Source organism: Mustela lutreola, chromosome 8 (assembly GCF_030435805.1).
Source record: "Mustela lutreola isolate mMusLut2 chromosome 8, mMusLut2.pri, whole genome shotgun sequence".
Classification (NCBI taxonomy): domain Eukaryota; kingdom Metazoa; phylum Chordata; class Mammalia; order Carnivora; family Mustelidae; genus Mustela; species Mustela lutreola.
Window position 1 is genome coordinate 144,742,062 of NC_081297.1, and position 24,460 is coordinate 144,766,521.

A 24,460-nucleotide genomic window follows, 5' to 3' on the forward strand; every position below is an offset into this window, starting at 1 on the left:
TCAGTCGTAAAGACGCTCTACTGTATTTATTTCCAGACCCAAGCCCAAATCCACCTGGAGTTGACTTTTTTGTGTGAGGTGGAGATGTAAGATCTACTTTATTTTTCCAAATGCAAATCTCCCTGCCCCCAGACTCTGTTATTAAAATGACTGTCCTTGGGACACCTGGGTGGCTCAGTCGGTTAAGCCACTGCCTTCGGCTCAGGTCGTGATCCCAGGATCTTTGGATCAAGTCCCTCATCAGGCTCTTTGTCCAGCAGGGAGCCTGCTTCTCTCTCTGCCTCTGCCTGCAACTCTGCCTGCTTGTGCTCTCTCTCTCTCTGACAAATAAATAAATAAAATCTTAAAAAATAAATAAATAAAATGACTGTTCTTGCCCCACAGCACCAAGTGGCACTTCTGTCATAAATCAAGTGCCCATGTATAACGAGTCTGCTTCTGGATGCTCCAGTATGTTCCATTATGCCAACACCACATTCCCCTAGTGGCTGAATCTCAGCCCTCTGGCTTTAGTGACTAGGTTTTGCTCTTTTACCTTTCCGTGTAAATGTTGGGATCGTCGTATCATCCCAGAAGCCCCACTGGGGTTTTGATTGTCCTTACTGCCAAGACGAAGCTGCGCTTCTGAGGGACTCAGCCCACTTGAGGAGGGTGTGTGCGTGGCAGCCGAGGATCAGAAAGATGGTGCCCTTGAAACTGCCCCTACTGGGGCACCTAGGTGGCTTAGTCAGTTAAGCAGCTGCCTTTGGCTCCAGTCATGATCCCAGAGTCCCAGGATCGAGGCCCGCACCGGGCTTCCTGCACACTGGTGAGTCTGCTTTCCCTGTTCTGCCACTTGCTTTTTTCCAAGCAAGCAGTGAGTCTTGGGCCTTTGTCTTTGTGGCCTCCTTACTCCACGGAGGCTCCTGCACCGCAGCATGGTTGCTGGGGGGCATCTGGTTGCTTCCCATATTTGCAGTTACGGTGCTACGGGCCATGTCCCCTCACACTGTCCTCACCTGCTTGTCCAAGTCTCTCCTGAGGTGAAATCTCTAGAAGTGGTGGTGTGTGCTCTGAGGGCATTAATGTCTGGAACACCATCAGTATGGCCAGAGTTGGGTTTTCAGTAAGGCTGAGCCTAGGAGAGGAACTGATTTCTAGGAAAGGAACCACCCCTTTCATGGATTGGCATCTCTTGAGAGGGGCCAGACTCAGAGACAGTCCTTCCCTGAAGGGGGTGGGGGAAGCAGGCTTCCCGCTGGCAGAGAGCCCGATGCGGGACTCCATCCCAGGACCCTGAGACCGTGACCCGAGTCGGAGGCAGAAACTTAACCCACTGAGCCACCCAGGTGCCCCAGTCGAATATATTTAGCTGGCAAATGAGTCGGGCTTTGAGAGCAAGCAGAGGGCTGGCCTCTGGAAATGATTTAGACCAGAGATTTCTAATCTTTCTCACTTCACGGCACCCTTTGAGTCTCAGTAATTTTTTCATGGTTGCCCTGGGCTAAAAGAAATACCTAACAGTTCTGTTTATTAATTAGGTACAGACATCTTAATACACATTTATGTCTTAACAGTTTAGTAGTTATTGAAGAAATAGACACAAAGTTGAAAGAAGAAATAGTATTTTTTTTTCTTGATAACTAATATTACTGATCACTGGGGTACATGGACCTGTTGGGTGTCACATACCTTCTCAGACTTTGAAAGCAGAATAATACCACCACCAACTTCTGATTTTCAGACAGTGCTTCCTTTTATTTATTTATTTATTCAAAGATTATTTACTTATTTATTAGAGCAAGCGAGTGAGTGAGCAGAAAGTACAGAGGGAGAGGGAGAAGCAGACTCCCACTGAGCAGAGAGCCCGACGTGGGGCTCCATCCCAGATCTCTGGGATCATGACCTGAGCCGAAGGCAGATGCTTAACCGACTGAGCCACTCAGGCGCCCCCAGTGCTTGCTTTTTATTACAATAGCCTTTTAAAACTCAGCTTCATGAAGATATGACATCCAAAGGGAGATCGTGCAGTCTCACATCGAGACTTCAAACTACCACTTTGTAGTTCACGTGGCGTCAGACTCGTGTTGGGCGTGGCTGTATTTACTTCAGAAATGTGAACTTTCCGGGGTGCCCCTGCACGTTCCCTGGGTGCTTTGGGGTGCCTCGGCACACAGTTTGGGAACTATGGGGTGAGCCTGGTGTGGGAGGGACACTGTGGAACTGGGCCTGGCCAGGAACTGCAGGGTGGCTCTCAGGATCTGAGCAGTTCTGAGTCTCCTGCCACAGCTGCTTGGTTTGGCGGTTAGCAAATGAGTTAGAGGGGACCAGGCTCCTAGGCCGCAGCCAGGGGAGATTCTGTCTGTAAAATTTAGGGAGATTATCGTAGGGTGATAATGCCAGGAAAATTAAAAGAGCAACAGAAATCATTCTTTCAGTTTGCCTCCTAGAAATTATACTGTGGATGATTGTACCCCAGGATTTATATGTCTTATTAATACAAACCGCTAAACTCCAGCTCACACACACACACACACTGAGATGTCTTAGAACTGAGATTTTTCTGCAGTATTAAGCTTACAAATATATTCTAACTTAATGATTTTCTAAGTCATTCTTTGGGTTCCTTTTGCAAAACCGCCTAACGAGGCTTTGTTTTTGCTTTTCTTGCTGATATTGAGATTTTCTGAGGGACCGGTTGTTTTTTATTGTTATTTTGTTTTTAAAAAGATTGTATTTATTCATTTGTGAGAGAGAGAGAGAGAGGGAGCATGAGCAGGGGGAGTGGGAGAGGAAGAAGCAGACTCCCCGCTGAGCAGGGAGCCTGATGCAGCACTCGATCCCAGGACCCCCGATCATGACCTGAGCCAAAGGTAGACACTTAACCGACTGAGCCATCCAGGCACCCCGGGACCAGTCGTTCTCAGTTTCCCCTGGAGTGGCACTGTGCTCCCTTGCTGATGAAGCAGCCCGGAGAAGCTTCTCTGACTTCAGACACCTTGGGATTGCCAGCGCCCCACGCCCAAACTCTTGGCCCATTCAGGCTCCTCCACTGCAGTTACAGGCTCAGATTCTGCAGCGCTTTGTTGAGGGTCAGGTGAAGGTCATGGGGTTCCTCTGCATTTGTTCTCCTGTATCCCGTCTCGAATATAGCGGTCAGCAAAGAGGAGGGAAGGTCATGAGTGCTGCTGGCCCCGCGATTAGAGACTCCGGAGAAGTGCTGTGATTGTGTTGGGGGATCTCTGTAGGGCAGTTGGGCCAGGCCATCCAGGCCATTTTCTCTCCGATTCAGGCAGCACGCTCCAGATGCACCCTCCACCGCCCCCATGAGAGTCTGTCATCTCGGTCTGTGTTCCCCGAGTAGCACTTCGGTGGTGCTATTTCTGACCCTGGCATTCAAGTCGTCTGAAGCCGTTACATTAGCTGAGGGCTGCTTAGAGCCCAGTAAAGGTCAGAACCATCAGACTGAACCAGACAGGGAGGCGCTGCCCTCCTTGTGGAGGCATGGGCGGAAGTGTGAAGGTTAAGTCCGCGAGCCTGTCCCAGTGGCCCCTCGGGGTTTCCTGAGCTCTGGGTCTTGTGCGTCTCCCTCCGCCCCGTCCTTCTCGGCTCAGCTTCTCGTCCACATTAGCCCGCACTGAGTGGGCCTGTGGGTTGGAAATCGTGGTTTTTAGAGTAAAAATACCATCTCTCACTAAATGACGGAATTTCTGAAAACATGGCGGGACGCACGCCTGCAGCTCTTCCTGGAGGCCTGGAGTGATGAGACCCCGCAGGCGGGGGGCCTGGGAGACGAGGGCGCTGGCTTCGAAGGGCCCAGCAGAGCGGCTCTCGGAGTCTCGCCCAGTCTTCGCTCACAGGCTGGTGGTGTTCCCGTCAGGGGATCCTCTAGGCCTGGTGCCGCGGTCTCTTTAGGGGACTAGATAAAGCCCTTGCAAAGCCAGCTTTGGGGGGAAGGACAGCAGCCATAGACACGCGTGCCTGCGTGGATCCTTGGTCGAGCCTGGGTGCTACCCCGTCATTCTAGTGTTTTCCAGCGTTGACAGTGACAAAAATAACAGTTCCTAGCTGCTTGCTATGTGCCTTTTCTCCACTCTTAATACTTAGAGGTTAAAGAGATGAAAAACCAGTCAAAGCAGAATACTCTTTTGCCTCAAAATATTCTTAAGGATAATTAAAATGTCGGATCAGGAAAAGTCCCAGGATCTGGTGGTTGGCAGGGGTGGGGGGGTTGCTGGCTTGGCCCTGCGAGGCCCTCACAGGGCTGAGGGTGGACACGCAGCTGCAGAGCCTCCATGACCTCTCCTCTGCGAACTTCCCCTCCTCACCTCTGCAGGCTGAACACCAGCAGGGCCAGAGGGAGATTGCACGAGGGTGAGGCCACCCGAGCAGGGCAGGGTGCAACAGGGGCTTCCCACGTGCCCTGAAACCTTGCCCCCAGCTCTTGCCAGTCACCAAGTCGAACTGGCTCCCCCAGAGCCACTTGCCCTGGTTTTGGTGGCGTTTACTTCCATGGAGGTGAGGGGCCTGGCACCCCTGCTCGTCGTTCCCCAGCCTGCCTCCACCACGGTGGTACTTTCCGATGGCCCCATGGTGGCTGCAGCTGGCATTCTGCCACCCTGGAATCACCCCTGGTCCTTGTTCTTCTGCAGAGCTACTTCCTTAGTAGAGCCCAGAGCCTGTGTGGCCCAGAGCGCAGCGCAGTCCCCGACTCACTGCGCTGGCTGTGTCACCCCCTGGGCCAGAAGTTTTTCATGGAGCGGAGCTGGTCGGTGAAGTCGGCTGCCAAGGAGAGCCTCTACTGTGCTCAGAGGAACCCAGGTGAGCATTTGGCAGCCATCGGGGATTGGAGAAAAGCCACGAGAGCCTCCAGGACTTCAGGGGGACCGTGCTCCAAACACACGGGGACGCAGGTGGTCTCAGTCTCGTTCTCAAAGCTCAGGGACGTCACAAACCTGGCTGGCCGCTGAGCTAGGTTTGCAGCTCGCCTCTCTCTGACATTCAGAGCCCGTGGCCCTTACCTCCATCACATTGTTCTGGGTTCTTTGGAGACCCAAAGGATGAGTGGAGCTGCTGTTCACTGGCCCCAGCCCCCCAGTCCCCCTGGAAAGCAGTCGTATATGGAGCAGTTCGAAAACAGTAGGCGACGGGCAGTCATCAAGTGCTCAGAGTGTTGGCGGGGACAGGCCCCCAGGCATGGAGATGCTGGCTTGCTGTCCCTGGTGTCTGACAGTGATTGGAGGCGACTTGTCCCACTCTCAGACTTGAGCGGCCAATGGCTTTCTGCTCCCTGCATGCTCTCCCCTCTCTAAAGTGGGCGCATGGGGAGAGTGGGGCGTGTTCTGCAGATAAATGTCCCGGGCGCGAGCTTCCACTATCTTTTTTTCAAAAATAATCACTTATGGCTTAAGTGTAACGATGGTGCGCAACACCAAAAAGAAAGGATAAAAGTTAAAGTCATCCTGAATCTCAGCTCCATCCCCACAGTCTGTGTTGTCTACACTGCAGACTTCCATAGGCTTTCTCACCTCGTGGGGGCTCCATTTCTAGGTCCTATTGCCCAGAATGTGTTCCCCATCCTTGTCAGGTGGCAGCCCCCACCCCTGCATGGGACAGGAGGGAAGGGGCCGCTGCCACCCTGCTTCGGGCCTGCCAGTTGGGAACTTGGCCGTGACAGCTGTTGCAAGCAATACGAGGCCACTTGTTTAATCAGCGCAGCCAGACCATCATTGGCCACAAAGTTCTGGAAAACAAGAGCATGTCATGTCAAGGCGGCGGCCACCACTTTGTTGTCCTCTGCTGACTGTCCACCTTCCCGTTTCTGTTTCCTGCTGAGGCTTGTTGCCCCAACCTTGAATGGAAGTTGAGCACTGCCAGGAGACACAGCACTGCCCTACCTCACGTCCCCCTACCTTCCAGCTATTGAATAGGGCGCTTTGGGGCTTTGCTGGAGAAGGGGGTTCAGTTCCCATTCAGACAGGAGAGCTGTTTCTGGGCTTCCTCTGCCCATCCTCTGTGTTCTCAGCAAAGCCAGAATGGCCTTATGAGAACACCCTCTGACCCTTTTGGCCTTTCTCCTCTTTTTCAGCGGACCCCATTGCCCAGGTCCACCAGGCGTTCTGCAGGAACCTGCTGGAGCGAGCTGTGGAGTCGCTGGTGAAGCCTCAGGCCAAGAAGAAGGCTGGAGACCAGGACGAAGAAAGCTGGTAATGCCCCCAGGACGGGCCCCTGCCTCGGGCATCCGCGAGGCCCACACTCCTGGCAGGAAACAAGCCCCAGTGTAGGGTCTGCGGGGCAGTCAAATGAGTCCTTGGTGTTTATTTCCCAAACCTGGCAGCCCCACGAGAGTCCCGTGGGAGCTCTGGCCTGACCTCTTTACCCTTTACCCCCAGACTGAGCATGCGAGATTTGACGAGGTTGCTGTGCTTTTTGGGGTGGGGAGGGATGCCCTGTCAGAGACCTAGGAACGGAATGTGGGGCGCCGAGCCGAAGGCAGACGTCTGGGGATGTGTGCCGAGCAATTTCTTATTCCTACAGAGCAGTGGGGCGCTGTCTTGTCTCCTCAGAGTAAGACCTGCAGAGCAGACAGGTGTCCAAGTCACTGTCCCGCAGAGCCCAGGCCCCAGCTGGAGTGTACCCGAGCGGGGAAGGGAGGCCAGTCCTGCCCCATGACATCAACATCATCGATGACTAGTGGGAGGAAAGGACTTGGGAACTAGGCCTTCAGGGGAGGAGTCCGGTTTTGCTGGACAAGGAATGAAAGGGAATGGCTAGATCATCAGGAGCCGCCCAGGGACACGTGAGGAAGGCAGGCCTGTGGAGACTGGGAATGGCGTTGGGGGCGGGGCTCAGGGTGTGCCTGGTGCGATGCGGGAGAAGGGACCAGAACCAGAATGGTCACTGGGTCTTGGAACTGGAGCCTGGAAGCCAGGCATGAGGGAGGGCCGTCTGTCCATTCTGATGTACACTGGGACTGTTTCTTTTCTTTCTAGTGAATTTTCTAATGCTCTGGAGTACCTGAAATTACTTAATTCTTTTGTGGACTCCGTGGGGATTGTGACCCCGCCCTTCTCCAGCAGCTCCGTGCTCAAGTCAGCCCTTGGTAAGCGTCCGCAGGTCAGCTCTGCAGGCCTCGTGTTGCCAGATTCCCTCCTTCCCGGGACCGTTGGTCCCAGGGGCTCTGGGGCAGCTACGAGTGTGTGCTGGAGAATCTTCTCTTTCTGAGGCGTGTGTCTGTGACTCGCACGTAGCCCCAGCTCATAGGTGCCCCCAGCTGGGTGGCACTGTGAGGACAGGAAGTCCTGATTCTGGAAGTGGGATGACGAGCAGTGGGATATCTTTCCTGGGCCCCGGCCGAGTGGGGCAGGAGCTTTCCCCAACACCCAGACTGAGCAGCAATGATCCAGACGCCGGGGCCTGGTGGTGGCTCACTCTTGGATGGCCAGGGGCCCCAAGGCTGCTTTTGGGTCTGACACACTCTGCTGTAGAGACTTTCATCCGGGCAGCTGCCCATTGGTCGAGCCAGTGCAGCCCGCTGACTGAGCTGGCACCAGGACATTCTTTGCTTCTGTCCGTAGACTGCTGTCAGGATGATGGCGTGGCAGGTGTTTCTGATGCTGCTGGGGGAGGGGGCTGCCAGACTCTCTGCTGGCCATTCTCCCTGGGGAGGAAAGATTCCAGAAAAGCAACCACCCCTGGTCCCTGACCCCTGACCCTTGACCCTGTGGACTGTCTTAAGTAAAGCACAGGCTCTTCCGCCTTTTATCTTACGCTCTGCTCCCCAACCCCCCACCCGACATGGCGAGACCACCGGCAGCAGAGAAAACTTGAGTCTATGAGAGGAAAAGACTAAAGATTCTAACAAGAGCCTTTTATTGCGAACATTTGGGAAGCCCCATTTTTCATGACTGTTGGAGGAGATTCAGGTTGTTTCCAACATTTTTCTTAAAAACTGTACTACATGGGGCGCCCAGGTGGCTCAGCCGGTTGAGCATCCAACTCTGGATTTTGGCTCAGGTCATGATTGCAGGGGCAGAGCTCGCTCTGCAGGCGTCTGCGTCAGATTCACCCTCTGCCCCTGCTCTCTGCTCGCACACTTGCTCTCTCTCTGTCTCTCTCTCTCTTTCACTCTCAAATAAGTAAATCTTTCTAAAAAATTACACTACAGTGCACACCTTTGTTATTCTTTTTTTTTTTTTTTTGCCCTCTATCTGGGGCCAGTTTTTTTGTGACAGGTTGCCCAGAATGGGATTACTACCTTATTAGGAGTGAACATCTTTAAGGCACTTGATACAGGTTGCCAGACATTTTCCAAAAGATAGTGCTGGCTCATGTCCCACCAGAACTGTATAAGGGGACAATCCAAAGGTCCCCAGCCCACGGCCAGAAGGTAACGGCTTGTGCTCACAGGAACTAGGTGCCAGCAGCCAGGCTGAGCGCCGTCGGTCTGTGGATGCTGGAGTCACGTTTGGTTCTCTTCCCTTCTAGGTCCAGATGTCATCTGTCGGTGGTGGACGTCTGCCATCACGGTGGCCATCAGCTGGCTCCAGGGAGACGACGCGGCTGTACGAACTCATTTTACTGAAGTAGAGCGTGTCCCCAAAGCCCTGGAAGTGACAGAGTGCGTAAGCCCCCTTGACCGGTTACTTGCTTCTGCCCGGGGCACTCCCCGAGGCCCGCATGCCAAGCTCACTGCTCCGTGTCAGCGGGAGCGAGCAGGTCTGAGTGGTCATTTGAGTGGTCACTGGGGTGAACGGTCAGGCAGCCGGGGGACTGCGTGGTAGATGGGGAGAGAGAGCGAGAGGCGGGAGAGGGCGGCATGGAGAAACCTTGCTCAGCAAGCGCCCAGTCTGTGCCATGTTGTCCCGGCGGCTGTCCGCGGACTCCCGGCGCCATCTGCCCCAGCCCCTGCGGAGCCACAGGCTGCAGGGAGAGCAGCGCGGCTGCTGGCGTCTTCGGAAGCTGCTGGTGAAGCCAGGCCGTGTGATGATGGCTCAGGGCTCGGGAGGGCTCGAGAATCCTCTCGTGGGCTAGTGTAGTATCGTTTCCTTCCAGCCGTCTCTTAGCCCTGCGTCAGCTCTGTCACTCAGAGGGCCCTGGGCCTGTAGCACGAGCATAACCAGAGAAGCTTTTGACCTTCCTGTTGGGGGACTCAGCGCCTGCCTCTTGCGGGGGGCATTTGGCCCATAGTGACGCTCGACCCTGCCCGCCGACACTCTGGCTGTTGCTGGCTCCGCGTCCCTAACATCTTCTGCAACTCCGGAGAAGTAGTAAATTGCTCCAAGACAGAAAAGCCCCATCAGGTCTGGTCCTCAGAGCCAGGGCTAAAACATTTCCTGTCAAGCAGACCAGGAACCAGGAGAGCAGGAAGGAGCTGAGAAAAGTAGGTCTAGGCAGGTTCTCTGATGTAGGTCTGATACCCCCATTTCATTCAGGAAACCTGTTTTTTAAGCACCCGCCTGGCGCTCTGCCCTGCAGGTGTGCCCTCCCAGCCGGGGTGGCTGAGGACACGGCAGGTCCGCCGTCCGGGGATCCCGCGTGTAAGCAGCAGAGCCCTGGCATCCGCTCGTAACCTCCGTAGACACTCCTCCCCCTGAATTCAGTCCCTCTGGGGTCCCTCTTCACGGATGATGATGTTCTGGGGCCCCTTTGCAGCCCCAGCCTCTCCAGCCTCAACCCGATCTGCTCTGTGAAAAGAAGCTACATGCCCCGAGAGAGCTGAACACCCAGCTTCTGAGGGAATGGCCCCTCAGAGGGGAGCTGCATATAATAGAGTCCATATATCATGCCACCACAGGTGGCAGCAAATGGGATTATGGCCACTTTACAGATGAGGAAACTGAGGCACAGATGGTTTGTCAGGTGCTCTTTAGTGGCATTCCCGGTGGGTGAGCCTGGGTCTCCGATTCTTTCCGAGCCGACACACGCCCTGTTCCCAGGTCTCCCTCCCCTTTCCTGGTTCCATTGTTTATTGTGTAGATGCTTAACTGAGGGCCCTCTTGGTGGCAGTGCGTTCTAGGCTCTGAGAGGCAGCAGGGAACAAGAGAACCAGTTGTGGCCCCAAGCAGGCAATAGTGGCCAGGCCTGCACGGCCACTTCTGTGGGCAGTTGGCGCGACTGCCTTCACCAGGCCAGTTGTGGCTTCTGGGAAGCGGCCAGCATGTCTCTTCACCCAGAGGGGTTTTGGGCCAGAGGGAGGGAGGCCCGCCTCCCGCAGGTTGGTGTTAGGGTGACCAGAGGTGGGTACAAAGGGCCCGACCCCGTGGGCGGTCAGAGGAGGCTGGGAGAGGGCAGGACAGGAGGAGACAGCCCAGGGGCCACAGAGGATGGACTAAGTCTCAGGAGACAAGTTGGTAGAAGGGGCGCTCCCCTGCATCCCCGTCGGCAGAGGCACAGAAGTAGGAAAGGAAAAGGCGGTGGGCCCCGGGTGCCGCCGGGAGCAGTCGGAAGCAGGTGGGGCCCGGAGCATGGCTTGGCTGAGCGGGGCCTGCCCTCTCTCTGCTCCCTGTTTCCTTTCCACTGTCATGCTGGCCCCTGGATATTCTCCCGTCCATCAGAGACTCAGGGCCTTTGCACGTGTTGCTTCTCTGCCTGGAATCCTCTCTAGAAACCCACACAGCTCACTCCTATGTTTCCTCGGGTCTCTGCTAAAATGCCCCTTTCCCAGAGAGGACATCCTTGACCACCCCCCTCACAGGATGCTGCCTTCTTCCTCTGCTTGGCTTTCCTTCCTGGCACATCTGCCGCCTGTGCTTGCCTCTTCCGTGGTCAGTGCATGTTCTCTCTGACTCGTCTAGAAAGTGAGCGCCCGCAGGCAGGTGCTCGGCTTGCTCATGGCTGCGTCGCCAGGCCTGGGGCTCTGCCGCCCCATCCCTAATGGAGGAGATGCTGTGGGGGTGGGGAGCTCCTCCACCCCCATTCAGGGCCGGCATTTCGGATCTGGAGCCATTGTGGCAGCACAGGCCCCGCCTCCTGGTGCCCCGGTGATGCCCACTGACCTCCCGCCCCTCCCCTTCCTTTCCGTGCCCAGGAGCCCTCTGGTGAAGGCCGTCTTGCACACCTGCAGAGCCATGCACACCTCACTCTCTGGGAAGGCAGATGGGTCTCAGAGTGCCTTCTGCCACTGCGAGCGGGCCAGCGGCCACCTCTGGAGCAGCCTCAACGTGAGCGGGGCCACCGGCGACCTCCCCCTCAACCACGTGAGTGGGGGTTTGTCTGGCCCCTCAGGGAGGTGGGCGGCTGTGGCGGGGAGGGACGCACTGGCCCACCGAGTTCACACGGCCCGTAGGGCCATCCAAAAGACAAACCAGGCCAGCAGGTGCTTGTCCCACAGGCATCGCCTCTGGGCCCAGTCAGGGTCCCTTGTCAGCCTTCAGGGAAGCGTGTCTCCGCCTGTGCTTCGGCTGGGTTCCCTGAGTCCCAGACCCTGCCGGCCAGGGCTCTGCGCTTCCCCTGGGCAGTTGGCGCAGGGTGCCCAGGTCGGCCTTCGAGGGGCTGCCCACCCGTGCCTGCACACAGCCCCGACCCGCCGACCGCCCCGGGCACCTCCGCGGCCCCACGTACGCTTCCGAGCGGGCAGCTGCGGTGCATTGTAGTTGCATTGCATGTTCCGGCCGTACCCGTGCAATGTTTCCACAGTGCATCCCAGAGGCCTGCCTGGCCCTCGGGACGCTGCCTGCCTGTGCCCCCTCCCAGGGCCCCTGCTGTCCCTGCGGGATTGCCTGTCCCACCGGAGGGGCGGGGAGGGGAAGGGAGGGGGCCCCACAATGAGAAGTGAAGCGTCGTCTGCTCCCTCAGAAGCCTGGTTTCCACTGCACAAAGGGAGGGATGAGCTGTGGCCTGGAGCGTTCGGCTCTGAGACCCTCACTGAGGCTTGGTCCCCAGCGGCTGGCCGGTGGCCTCCGGTACTGAGGCGAGCCCAGGAAGCGTGCCGGCCCTGCAGGACGGGCAGGGTGCAGAGAGGGCCCAAGAGCAGAGCCCACGGGGGAGCCACCGCTCACTTTGTGCCCCTCCTCCATGGTCTCCGGTGGAGTTCGTCGTCGTGAGAGAAGCAGATGGTCTCAGCTGGGTTTGGGGAACAGGAGAGAGGCCGTGGCGCCTTCGGGGCTGGGGTGCCTCGGTGGTAGTTCTCTGGGAGAATGGGCCGAGAAGGAGGAGATGCCGTGGAGCCTGGCATCTCTCAAAGGACAGAATCCAGCCTCAGGCTGCTCCCCGTCCACAGGTGCTCCCCCTGACGCTCGCGCCTTAGAAATGTCAGGTTCTGTTTGAAGAGGAAGGCTTCCTCCGTGTCCCCGGCGGCTGTTGGCAGCCAGAAAACACTGTGGCAAAGGGTCAGGACACAGAGCAGGCGCAAGGCAGGATCCAGGGTGGGTCCAGTGCCCTGGCGAAGGAGCGAGAAGGGGAACATCCTGGGGGTGTCCGTCTGAACCGGAGGACCGCGTGTGACCCTGCTCAGAAAGGACTGGGCTGTCTCCTCACTGTCACTGCTCTCTTGTGCTGATGGGAGCCAGGCAGGTGGCCCAGCCTCGTGGGTGTCGTGCAGACGGCAGTACATGAGGCCCCACTTGTGCGGGGTCCGTGCACCAGCGGCTGGCGTTGACCGTGCCTCCCAAGGCCGGGCATGGGACACACACACACACAGTGCTCTCATACAACACAAACAGCCTTCGGTGCCCACTTCGCGGATGAGGAGACTGAGGCTGGGAGGTTCAGTCGTGTGCTAGTCGGTGGCAAAACCACAGTAGGTTTAGGTTTGTGGGTCTAAACCCCGGCGTTCAGCTGCTCCGTGGTTCTGCCTTCTCGCACACCTGTGTCCCCAGCCCCAGGGACCACCTGGGCTGAGCCTTGGCTGCCTTGATGGGGGCCTCTCCTCTCCTTCCTCCATCTCCTGGCCATCCTTCCGTTTCAGTGGCCAGGCCGCCTGCTGGGGGCTCCTGTGGTGTGGGAGGAACCTGTGCCTCCCTTCCTGCCCCTGCCACGTGTGTCCCTGACACACAAGCTAGCCCCTGCCTGGGCCTCCCTTCCCCACCTGCGGCCACAGAGAGGACCAGATGCCGGGAACACGAGCTCACCCTGGAGCCGCTCTCTTGTTCCCTGTGGCGTGTCTTCCAGGCCGCTGCCCCCCTGGGACCCTCCACTCCTCTGGGCGCTACTCAGTGTGGGGCTGCGGAGCCGCCTGATCCACGCGGGGATAGCTGTCCCCTCAGCAGGCCCGTCACCTGTCTCCTCCCTCGGGGCTCACTCCACAGGTGGTCCAGCTGCTGACCTGTGACCTGCTGCTGTCGCTGAGGACGGCTCTCTGGCAGAAGCAGGCGGGAGCCAGCCAGGCCCTGGGCGAGACATACCACGCGTCGGGGGCTGAACTGGCCGGTTTCCAGCGGGACCTGGGCAGCCTGCGCCGGCTGGCTCATGGCTTCCGCCCAGCCTACCGCAAGGTGAGGCCAGGGTGCCCGGCAGGGGCGGGCGGGGGTGGGGGGCCTGGAACCCGGTGGGGCACCAGGGCGGGGTTGCGGAGTTGGTCAACTCTGAGGTCTGCCGGCTCGCCTGTCAAGCGCCAGACCTGGGGCCGGGGACCCCCTGCTCCTGCCTGTGTTAGGTGAGTCCCTGCTGGGCACCCGGCCCTCGGGCATGGCGGCGGTGAGCGGCCCGTTGGTCGCGGGCGGAGGCCGGCTCAGAGCGCCTCTCACCCACCCAGTGCGAGGATGGGAGGACCCCCTGGCCCTGGGATGGCTGGGGGACACGGAGAGAGCTCTACCCTGGTTTTTCTCACTGGGGTCAGAGTGACCGAATCTCCCTAGAACTTCATTTAATTGATTTTCGGAGCCCCTGGGGGCTTTGGTTCTGCTGCCTGACTGCACGGAAGATCCCTTGCTGACGGCCGCGGGATCTGAGGAGGCTCCGAGGGCAGTCGTATTAATTGGGCTTATTGGACCCAAATAACTTTCTTGTTTTATTTTTATTGCTAATTAGAGTAATGTACTCAACATATTTTTGCCTGAATTACTTTCTAAAAACTCAAGTTTGAGAAGGCCAGAAGTGTCCGTGAGGGGGGAAGGGCACAAAAAAGCCAAGCTGCCTTCCCCTGGGCCCTCACGGGTCACACTGTGACTCCTCCTGCATGCGGTGAGCCAGGATGGCCAGTGGACAAAACCCATTGATCACCGGTGACCCACCCTCCAGCGGGGAAAAGAAGACGTGTGCCCCCAGCGTTCGGGGCCCCTTGGTCTGCTCGGGGCCTGGCTGGCATCAAAGGCCTCGTCGTGAAGCCCCATTTCCATCCTGCCCCCACACTGCTGACATTCCTTAGTGGTCCCCCTTCCCTGTGGCCTCCCGTGGCCTTCCTGGGTGGCACTCAAGACCCTCCCCACGATGGAGATACAGAATATAAAGGAGCCTTGAGATCCCAAAAAATTATAGGCCTAGGCCTTGCCTCCCATTCCCCAGTGACTCGAATTTACAGAAGAGCAGCACTTCGTGGCCTCTATTTTTGAAGAAACTGAGGGAAATGGAATCCAGCCCCCTGGCTGCCGCTGCCTCACCTCAGCCTGATCTCGGGCGGGAGGCAGCCCCCCCCCAACCTCCGCAGGACTCGAGGCTGCACCCAGGCGCCTCAGCTTCCAGCCCGGGGGCGGGGGCGTGTCCGTGCGCTCTTTGTCTCCAGGAGAGGGGAGCAGTCCTTTGCCTCCTTCTGGGCCCAGTCTCACGCTGTCCCCCGCCAGCCGGCCTGCACCCTGCTCCCCACTCCTGCTGCTGCTCCCAGTGGCCTGCTGGGCCTGGAGGTCAGAGGACAGAGGTGGCTTCCATGGGGAGAGCAGCGAAGGGCCATGGTGGGGTGGCTGCTGAGATGGCGGGAGACGCGTCCGCTGGGGCTGGAACAGGCATGTCCCCCGCCCCTTCCCAGGTGTTCCTGCATGAAGCCACCGTGCGCCTGATGGCGGGAGCCAGCCCCACCCGCACGCACCAGCTGCTGGAGCACAGTCTGCGCCGGCGCACATCCCAGAGCACCAAGCATGGTGAGTCGGCCGCGGGCACCCCAGCGCTGGGCCGGGGAGGAGCCCGGAGCGCTGTAGGGCTGCTGTGCCTCAGGAGCAGGGAGAGGGGGGCGGGGGCCCAGGAGGCACACCTGAGGGGTACATCTCAGCCCCACCGCCGAACTCTAGGCGGGGTGCTAGCCGAGTGCCCTGCGGGTCATTGTGAACCAGGGAGGGCACCAGAACGCACCCCATTGGCGGGGCGGGGGGCAGGGGAGTCTGAGGTTCAGTAAATGAGCCCCAGCAAGCCCTCGGAACAGCCCCTGTGTGCTGGCGGCCTCCCAGTGAGGGCTTCCTCCTCGTGTCTCGTTCCCGCAGGAGAGGTGGACGCCTGGCCCGGCCAGCGAGAGCGGGCCACCGCCATCCTGCTGGCCTGCCGCCACCTTCCCCTGTCCTTCCTGTCCTCTCCGGGCCAGCGGGCGGTGCTGCTGGCCGAGGCGGCCCGCACCCTGGAGAAGGCGGGTGATCGGCGCTCGTGCAACGACTGCCAGCAAATGATTGTCAAGTTGGGGGGCGGCACAGCTATTGCCGCCTCCTGACCCCCGGCCTCGCCCACGGCAGCCCCCCTGCCCCCTCGCCCTCCTCCCTCTGTCTCCGGGGTCTCTCTCCCTGCCCTCCGTCTAGCTGTCTCTCTCCCTGCTCCCTCTGGGAACTGTGGGGTGAGCCTGGTCTCCTGAGCTGTCACCTGCCGAGGCATTGGACCACCTCAACCTGGTAGGCCCCTGGGGCCGAGCCCCAGAATCTGCTGCGGAGAGAGGCCCGTGGTCCAGGAGTCCATAGGTCTGGGAGAGGAAAGCCTGGGGAGCTCCCTGACCTGAAAGCAGCGGGGGGGCTCCCAGTGTGCTCGGCCTTCGCCTCCGGCCCTCCGCCCTCCCCAGCTCTGCTCTCCCCGAACATCCCCCTTTCCTGCTGCTTGTTTTTTATCAGGCTTTCCCCGTGGGGGACATAGGTCTCTGGGCACCAGAGCACTTCGCCCTTGGCACTGGGCCCAGCTCGCCCCCTTCCTCCTTTTTATACAGATGTTTTTATATCCGCGTGCTGGGGTTTGCCGAGACTCGAGACTCGGGGCTGAGCTGCTGCGGCATCTTGAGTCTGTGTCCCCTCCCCTGTGCCTGACAAAGCCAGTTCGTTGTTCTCTCTTCATTACACAGGACAGCCAGGGAAGGAGGGAGCCCGGCCCTGGGGAGGCAAGTGGGAGGCAGGGGGCAGGCTTGGGGTTGCATGAAATAATGTCGGCATTATTTTTTAATTTTTTAAAAAATAAATGGTATCTTATTTAATTGTCCTGTTCCTTCCCGCTCCCCCACCCCCTGGGACGCCAGCCCAAGTTCAGAGTAGGCCCAGGGGGCTGGAAGAGATGAAGCTACTCCTTGGGCCTGAGGACCGGGGCCTCCAGTGTGGGCTCTCAACTCCCGCCCTCCCCAGCTCCTACCTCCACTGTCTATTTTTATCCCTGACTCTTGACCTGAAAATAAGCCGGGGTTGCAGGGACCAGCCCCCAGCCCCTCCCCATCCCTTTCTGGGGAGGACACTAGGACTCATGCCCCCTGCCTTGACAGGGGCCCTGGGAGGGAAAAGTGCTCCCTTTTCTGGATGCGCCTGGCTTGGTGCCTCCCCTGAGGCCGTTTCTACCAGGACCCAAGGACTGCCTGAGACCCCAGAGTCCGCTGCAAAGCCGAGAGGGGCTGCCATCCCTCGCTCCCTGCCTGTGTGGGGGGGTCCAGCTGGGGCGCACACAGCAGGGCTCCCCCTGACTCCAAGTGCAGGCTGGAATGGCTCATCTTGGAACCTACCCCCTTTCTGTCTCTGCTGCCCACACACACTCTGATTTGTGGCCCCTGCCCGCCCCCCCCCCGCCCCGACCCCCAGGTGAGCCAGCCCTTGTGTCATGTGTATATATCGTGCCTTTTCTCATTATTGTTTAGGGGTGGGAGGGGGTGTTTTTTTCACAGAAAAGGGGATACACCTGTGGTTTCCTTGATACGAAGTCATTCACTGTGTCCTGGATGTAGGTTATTCAATAAACACAGATTGGTACCACCCAGCAGGAGGTGTGTGAGGGTCTGTCGTGTGACCGCCGTGATGACCAGCCGGGCGACTGCGTGGCTTGGCTTCTGGTGGGTCAGGGGCTGAGGACAGCCTCTCCCTCTCTGCTGAGAGGCCCCTGGAAAGTTCCAGACGGGAGGACCTTCCTCGCCCCCCACACACACCAGCCCCTTCTGATGCCCGCTCCCTGGTACATGCTCCCAGGGCTGGGACAGAGCCTGGGGTGTATACAAGGGCGGCTGGAGGTACCGCTGGAGGCAGAGGTCCCTGTGGCCAGGACACGGCTGGCTGCTCACAGCAGCAGTGGTTTTGGAATTGGGGTGCTAAGCCCGTATGTGTCCACCCCTCGAGGATACATCGCTCCCCTTCTGGGGGTGCTGCTGTTTGCTTTCCCCTTCCCGGCCCACCGGATGGACTTCCCATCCAAGGCCAGCTCCCTCCCATACTTCCCAGCTGGGTCACCTGGGGCAGAACCTCACCTCCGCTCCCACATGTGGACGACAGGGATGACAGTCCCCTCCTTTGACAAAGTCCCCATAGACCTGTTGGCCAGTTTCAGTGATAGGATAGGTACCAGTTTACAGTTAAGTGCTCTGTGCACCTGCCGAGGGGCAAGACCACTGGGAGTGGTGGGTGGGAAGGGGAGGAGTCCGAAGTGGCCTGGGGGACTAGCCCAGATCTGTGACCTGGCCCGGCTGAGAAATGAGCCACTCCCCTCTTTGAAGGGCAGTCACAGCAGGCCACACCGTCCCAAGGGCCGGAGCAGCCAGGAGAGGCCCAGCTGCAGCATTTTCGGTGGTGGCCCTGCCGGTAGCCGCAGCCTGCCCCCCCCACCGATGGAGTAGGGGCCTTGGGACTGCAAATGCCCCCACCTCCCAGCAAAGCCCAGTAGGCCTGTGTCACCAGGGTGGGTGGCTGTGGGTGGCCCGTGCGCCCGGGAACCTGTGCCTTTTGTGAGTCTCCGCAGGCTCCGTGACTCAGCACCCACCCTCCTCCCCCAGCTCTCCGCACAGCTGCAGGATAGGCTGGGGGCACCCCACCCCCAGTTGAGGGTGTGAGGACAGGCTCCCCTACAAGCCACAGGGGTCCTCACTGCAGGCAGGACTCTTGGCTCTGTTAGGTCCTGCGGCTTCTGGGCCTGGGATTCCTCAGAAGCCAGGAGAGTGAGGTGGGCTCTCCTCCAGGTGAGGGGCTGGGGGCTGGGGACCATCCGGGCAGCCCTGCCTACAGGGGGAAGATTGACAAGCTACTCAGGTCTCAAAACCTCAGTTTCCTCATTTTTAAAGGCACACACCCGCAGAGCTTCTGTAAGGATTAAGTAAGAGACGCAGCAACAGATAGTGACCGTTGTTACTAACAGTGTACCATGCCTAGGCTACACAGGAGGGAAACTGAGGCCCAACTGGTTGGCTTTGATCATGTTCCACAGTGAGGGGCATAATCCAGACCTCAACCTCCCCAACAGTCCGTGGCGCAAAGAAACTCGTCCACCCAGGTTGCTGGCCATGCCCTGAGACACAGCGAGGTACCCAGGCTTGCCCGGCAGGAAGGGGGTAGAGCTGGCTGAGCCGAGCATGTGTGAGCACCCCCAGTGGGGACACTGCCAAGGCTCTGTGTCCAGCATCCCCATTCGCTCTCCCCCCCCCAGAGCAGCTACTGGGAGGAGGCTCCCCCATCCTGAGCACCAGCTGTCTGCTTGGCCCACTGCCCACACCCATTAGGGGGGTGGCCCTGGACCAAGCTGGCCAAGTGGCCTGCAAGCCAGGTGCCGGCTCAGAGCCAGATTATGTCAATGAGGATCGGCCGGGCTCAACCAACTCAAGACGGAGAGTGAGTGAGTGGCTGGAGGGGGGACACCTCCAGGAAGGGGCATGGACCCTCAATGGGGCCTCGGGCCCCCGACAGGCCTCTCCCCTGTGCTCTGGAGCCCTGTGATGGCTGGGGCACAACTCCCACGGCTCCCACTGGTGCGGACATTAAGCTTGGCACTCAACCCTGACTACCCTCTCCAGCCAGCTCTCCCTGGCTCCCAGAACACGCGCCCGCCGCTCTCAGAGCCGTCCTTTGCTCTTGCACATGCTGTGCCCTCTGCTCGGACCGCCGTCTGTCCAGTCAATGACCAATGCTTCCACCATCAGTGCCTCTCCCCGCCAAGCTGGAGCTCCTTTATTCTCAGGGATGGGAGCCACAGAAAAGGCTTTATTTACATGAGGAACCCGGGCCCTAGGACCCCGAGAACAGAGCCACTGGCTTTGCGCATTGGGCCCCTTCTTAGCCCTGCAAGCTCCAAGGCCCCAGTCCAGTTTGGGCGGGCAAAAGGAAAGGCTGGCCTTCCACGGGCGGCGCTCCTCCACCCCCGGAAGGGGCCCAAGGCGCCCCCCAAGGCAGACGAGGGCTCCCGGAGATGCGATGGCTCAGGAGAACCAGTGGCCCCCGTCTTCACACGGTGACCTCGGCTTTGCTGTTGGTGCTCAGGTGCCGGGGTCCGCGGCCCGCGCTGCCGTAAAGGCCAGGGGGCTGCGGGTTGAAGGCCTCGGGGAGCTTCTCCACGCTGAACTGGCGCCGGGGCACATGGCCGGGTCGCCGGGGTGCGGGGGAGGCCTGAGCCGCCAGGTGGCCGCGGGGGGCGGGCCGGGCCTGGCGGCTGGCGACCCAGGCCTTGTAGTGGCCCGACCGGGCAAGGCCGGCGGGGGGCGCATAGCCCGGCGGGGCCCAGGGGCAGGCGTCGAGCAGCGCGGGCAAGTCCTCGCGCGGCCGCGGGACCCGCGCCGGGAGGGTCAGCGGGGCAGAGTCGGTCGCGGGAAAACGCTGGTAGAAGTCCTGTGGGGTGGCTTCTGCGGGGACAGCGGGGGCGCGCCAGAGAGCGAGGTCAGCCCCCGGAGGCGGGGCCCGAGCGACTCCGGGGATGGGGTAGGGAGAGGCCAGGCTTCAGGGGCGGGGCCTCAGCTTCTTTGGGCGGAACTGGGCGGGGTCATGCCTCGGGGGCGGGGCCCCGGCGGCTTGGGGGCGGGACAGGTCCGGGACCTGCCTCGGGGACTCGGCGGGTCTCCACACCCCGGGCTCGGCTGCCGCCCTGGGGAATTAACCAGGTGGCCTGGTGAGGGGACCGGAGGTCGAGGCGCGGAAGCCGACCGGCTCCGTAGGCGCGATAAGGAAGCCGGCTGGAGCGCCGACCCGCAAGGCTGGGAACCGCGGAACTGCAACCGGGACCCCGAGCCTTGCTGTAATCTGGGAGCTTATTTACCGGGGGGGTGCAGCGCCCGGCGCTCCCCGCACAGGGCTCCCCGGCCACTCACCTGCGGCCTTGAGCCCGCCTGCCTTTAGGGTGGCGCCTGCCTTCAGGGTGGCATACTTGGCGAAGTCGGGCTGCAAGGTCATGTTGCCACCACCCTGCAGCCTGGGGCCGCGCGGGGGTCCCGGTGTTGCTGACCCCAGGGGCACGTTGTTGGGGCGCTTCTTATCTGGAACGGGAAAGGGAAGGTGAGACCCGGCCTGCTGGCTGGAGGACACCCTCGACCGGCGCTAGCACTCTTTGTCCTCGCCCCAACTGCAGTTCCAGGAGAGCTGGTGTGGTGGCTGCTTCCGGGAGGAGAGAGGAACGGACTCTCCAGTGCCTGGGGCAGTGGATAACGTGGATGACAGCAGCCAGCCCTGAGCGGCTGGGGCCCGGTGGATGACTCCCCAGCATGTTCAGCCTGGGCCAGGCGCAGAGTCCCAGGACCTGCTTCTCAGGAGACGGAGTTAAGGTCTGAGAATCAGAACCCATGGGGGTGGGGGCGGTGTTGTCTCACCAACAAGAGACCAAGAGGGAGGCTCTAGCCTGGAGAAAAAGGCCCACAGGAGTCCACAGTTTGGTGCCAGGCAGTCCCCCTGGGTATGGAGCCAAGGCCTAGAGCCACAGCCTGAGCCAGGGATCCCTGAGTCTGGACCCTTCCTCACCGAGTCCCTGTGACTAGAAGTTGCAGGACACCAGGTGGGTCTCCCTTCACCAAGGGGAGCTGACCGGCGTGCCCAGCCCCGACTCACACTCCTGCAGAGGCCACAGCTCATTCCAGTCGCCATACAGTCAGCTGAGAGCCTCTTCCCTCTCAGCCCCTGCCTTCTGCTGCTCCCAGGTCCTGTGCCCGTCCCCCAGCTTACACACCTGTGTGGTTGGGGGAGCTCCGGGGGAGACCATCACCCATCTGCACCTGGACACAGCTGCCCAGAGGTGGGCCCAAGGGTGGAGGCAGTGGCTCCTGGGGGTCCGGCTGCTTCAGAAGTTCTGTGAGTGTCCTGCGGGGAAGAGGGATGGGTTAGGCCTCCCCACCTCCTCCTTCCCCACCTGCCAGGCGGGGCCTATCCAAGGTCAGCCGCCACACTCTGTCTCTCTTTCAACCTCTGTGGGCCTCCCTTCTGTCCTGTGGTTGATCTCACACATCTAGTTTCCACATCTGGTTTCCCCAACCTGGCCACTTCCAGGGCAGATCAGGAAAACTCTAACGAGGTCACCCGGCTTCTCAGACTCCCCTGCTCCCAGGGTCCATTCATCAGGACCCGCAGTGTTGGGCCTCCTCGGCCCATGAAATCTCTGCAGGTGTATCAGGTATACCAGGCCCCTGGATTTGGCCTGCGCCGGCGCTGGCACCCTGTGCCAACAATTCTCTTCCATCTCCTTTGGCAAAATTCCTACTCATTCTTCAAACCCCACCAGAATCCCTCCTCTTCCAGGAAGCCTTCTTTACCTGCCAACCTAACTCCCTTCCTGCAGCAGGGGCTTCTGCTGGGTCCTGGGACAAAGCTGTCACACAGGCACAGAGGGGAGGACAAATAGATAAAAGGGTAGGAGGAGCCAGGAGATCCCACAGTGGCAGCCCCGCACCCAAGACTCTGTGACCTTGGGCGGCCACCTCCCTGGTACCAGGACACCCAGTCCCACCCAGGTGTGATGGCTTCTGACTGAGCCTTCCCTGCAGACAGCCAGACCCAGCCTCCCACCCAGCTGCCTTTGGTGCCCAGAATCCATGGTTTTCTTCTGGCGCCATCTGGTCCTCCCTCCTTCTGGGGCTGGGGGCTCAAATGGCTGAAGCACAGGGAAGCACACTAGAGGGGGGGCCCCCTGGGGTAGGCGCTGTTTGGCTGCAAAGTGGCAAGAGCTGATCGTCACGCCCCGCCCACTCCTGGGCTGCTTGCCCCAGGGGTCGCACCTCTGCACCAGCTCTCCCAAGCACCTGAGTGATTGTCATGCGGTGGGGGGGGGGGGGGGGCAGGGGTCCAGCACACAGCCACACAAGAGCTTAAGCTGGGCTCCAGACCTCCCCGGAGAAGCAAAAAGAGGGCACATGGGAGCTGGAGCCCAGACAGAGGAAGGGACTGGCCTAGGCCACACAGCACATCCCGGGTAGCCATATCTTTCCGAAGCATCACCAGACCCGCTTCCCCGTGCCCTGTGGAGAAGTGGGCTCTAGGGGCAACGTGTCTGCTAGGTGGCCCAGCACCACCCACCCCTGCACCCTCACGGCCCTCAGCTCCGCTGCCCTACACTCAGTCAAGGCGCTGTCTTCTCCTTGCCCAGCATGAGGGGCTCCAAGTTCAGAACCGGCCCCCACCGCATCCAGGACCCAGGATGAGCGCCTCAGCTTTGCCACGGAGCCAGGGTTCCACTCCCAGCTCTGCCCTGCAGCTGTCCAGGAGACAGGGGTGCTGGGGAGTGCCTAGGAAGCCCTCATCCCCTGCCCCTGAAGTCTAGGAGGCGGAAAGCATCCACACCTGGCCTACCCAGGCGTGGGGGCGTCTCTCTATTGTCACCTCTAATACCAGCCTGTCGCATACCCAAGGGAGCCCAGATCTGGGTGAGGAGGGCACAGGCCCCAACACATGGGGGGGGGGGGGGGGCACGTGAGCATGTCAGGGTGGGGATAGAGTTCCAGAGCAAGGACACAGAGTCCCCATTAGAGCCGAGACCCCACTTGTAGACCCTACTTCCCACAAAGCTCAGACTCAGTTAGCACCTGTCCTGGCCTCAGCAACAACGAATCTGTGTCCCCCACATTTCCAGCGCCTTCCTACACCCGGAGAGACGCTGACCCCTGTCAGGGAAGGGATGCATTGTGTATGGAGTGGAGCGGGGAGGCGGGAGGCCTTCTCCCCAGGGAAAGAAGGTCAGGCCTGAGTCACCACTATGGGGGTGGGGTGGAAGGGAGGGGGGAGTGGGGAGAGAAGCAGGAGGCGAGAGACCTAAGAGGGCTACAGAAAATGCCCCTTCCTTTCCCTCCGATGGGGGACCGAGACGCCCAATGCTACATCAGCCTACGCTACCCCGCCCTAGCAGGTCTCAGGCTCCAGGCCCCGTCTCTGGGGTGCGCGGTCGTGGTGCCCTCTGTCCAGGGCGACCAGCCCTCCCGCCCACTCCGGAGGAGGCGGGAGCCGCGGGGGAGGGAGGAGGGCTCAGCACCCAGCTCCCTCCGGAAGGTCAAGGGGAGACGGTATCAGCTGTCTCCCTCCACGAAGTGGGGATGGGGGAGTAACAGACCTGGAGACAGAAACAGGAAAGAAAACCCAGGAGGAGGGGGCTGCCGAGAGGACGAGAGTTTCCAGACGCGCGGGAAGGATGAAGGAGGGCGAGGGGGCGCCCACCGGTCGGGAAGGCCCGTCCAGGCGCGGCGGGCGGGGGACCCCGGGCCCGGGGCTAGCGCGCGCTCACCTGGTCACCGTGCGCCGCGCGCGTGGGCTGTGCGCCCTCTCCAGGCCCAGGCGCGCCCCGATGCCGGCCAGCACAAGCAGCGCAGCGACGCCGCACACCGCGTAGACGGCCGTGTGGCTGCGCTCGCGGCCCGGGTCCCGGGGCGCGGCGGCGTCGCGGGCACGCGCGGGTGGCCGGCCCGTCTGCACCCAGGCCGGCGTGTCGTAGTTGGAGCAGCGGCTCTGGTCGAGCCGCCGCGGCCCGTCGTGGCAGCAGAAGCGGTAGCCGCACGTGCCGCAGCAGAAGCTGTAGGCGCCGGAGCTGCAGTTGAAGGGCGGGTCCCACTGGCCCATCACGTCGTAGTAGCCGCGGCAGCGGTCGCCCCCGGCCGGGGCCGCCGTGCCGGGCTCCTCCGGGGGCTCCTGCGCCTCGGGGGCCCCCGCGCGGCCCGACGGCGGCCGCGCCAGCAGCAGCGCCAGCCCGAGCGCGAGCCGGAGCCCCAGCCGGCCGCCGCCGCCGCCGCCGCCCCGCAGCCCCCGCGCCCCGGCCCGCTCCATCGGGCCCGCGCCTTCGGCTACAGCGGCCCGCGCATCGCGGCGCGCCGCGGCTCCCTGCCGCCCGGCCTCCGGGCCGGCTCCTCCGCGCCCTCCGGGACCGCGCGGGCCCCGCCGCCCGGGCGCCGGCTGCGGCGGACGCCTCCTCGGCGGTCACCTTCCTCCTTCGACCCCGGAGCCGGGTGGCCACG

The 24,460-nt window shown here is 60.7% G+C and overlaps 2 protein-coding genes across 2 annotated transcripts in view; one reads left to right on the top strand and one right to left on the bottom strand.

Annotated features, from left to right (window-relative positions):
- SREBF2 (sterol regulatory element binding transcription factor 2) overlaps positions 1 to 17,052 on the top strand; it is a 59,669-nt gene extending 42,617 nt beyond the window's left edge. The window contains exons 12-19 of the mRNA XM_059187121.1: positions 4,632 to 4,800; positions 6,068 to 6,185; positions 6,972 to 7,081; positions 8,467 to 8,599; positions 11,009 to 11,177; positions 13,227 to 13,412; positions 14,879 to 14,990; positions 15,327 to 17,052. Of these exons, the coding sequence (XP_059043104.1) occupies positions 4,632 to 4,800; positions 6,068 to 6,185; positions 6,972 to 7,081; positions 8,467 to 8,599; positions 11,009 to 11,177; positions 13,227 to 13,412; positions 14,879 to 14,990; positions 15,327 to 15,547 (1,218 nt within the window). The 3' untranslated portion in view covers positions 15,548 to 17,052. The remainder of the gene's footprint in view (positions 1 to 4,631; positions 4,801 to 6,067; positions 6,186 to 6,971; positions 7,082 to 8,466; positions 8,600 to 11,008; positions 11,178 to 13,226; positions 13,413 to 14,878; positions 14,991 to 15,326) is intronic.
- Positions 17,053 to 19,188: 2,136 nt separating this feature from the next.
- SHISA8 (shisa family member 8) lies at positions 19,189 to 24,287 on the bottom strand. The gene is made up of 4 exons (XM_059187122.1): positions 23,737 to 24,287; positions 21,199 to 21,329; positions 20,351 to 20,515; positions 19,189 to 19,888 (listed from the first exon to the last, which is right to left on the bottom strand). Exons 1-4 carry the CDS (start codon positions 24,270 to 24,272, stop codon positions 19,494 to 19,496), a joined length of 1,227 nt encoding a protein of 408 aa, XP_059043105.1. The 5' UTR covers positions 24,273 to 24,287; the 3' UTR covers positions 19,189 to 19,493.
- Between the last annotated feature and the right edge of the window lie 173 nt (positions 24,288 to 24,460).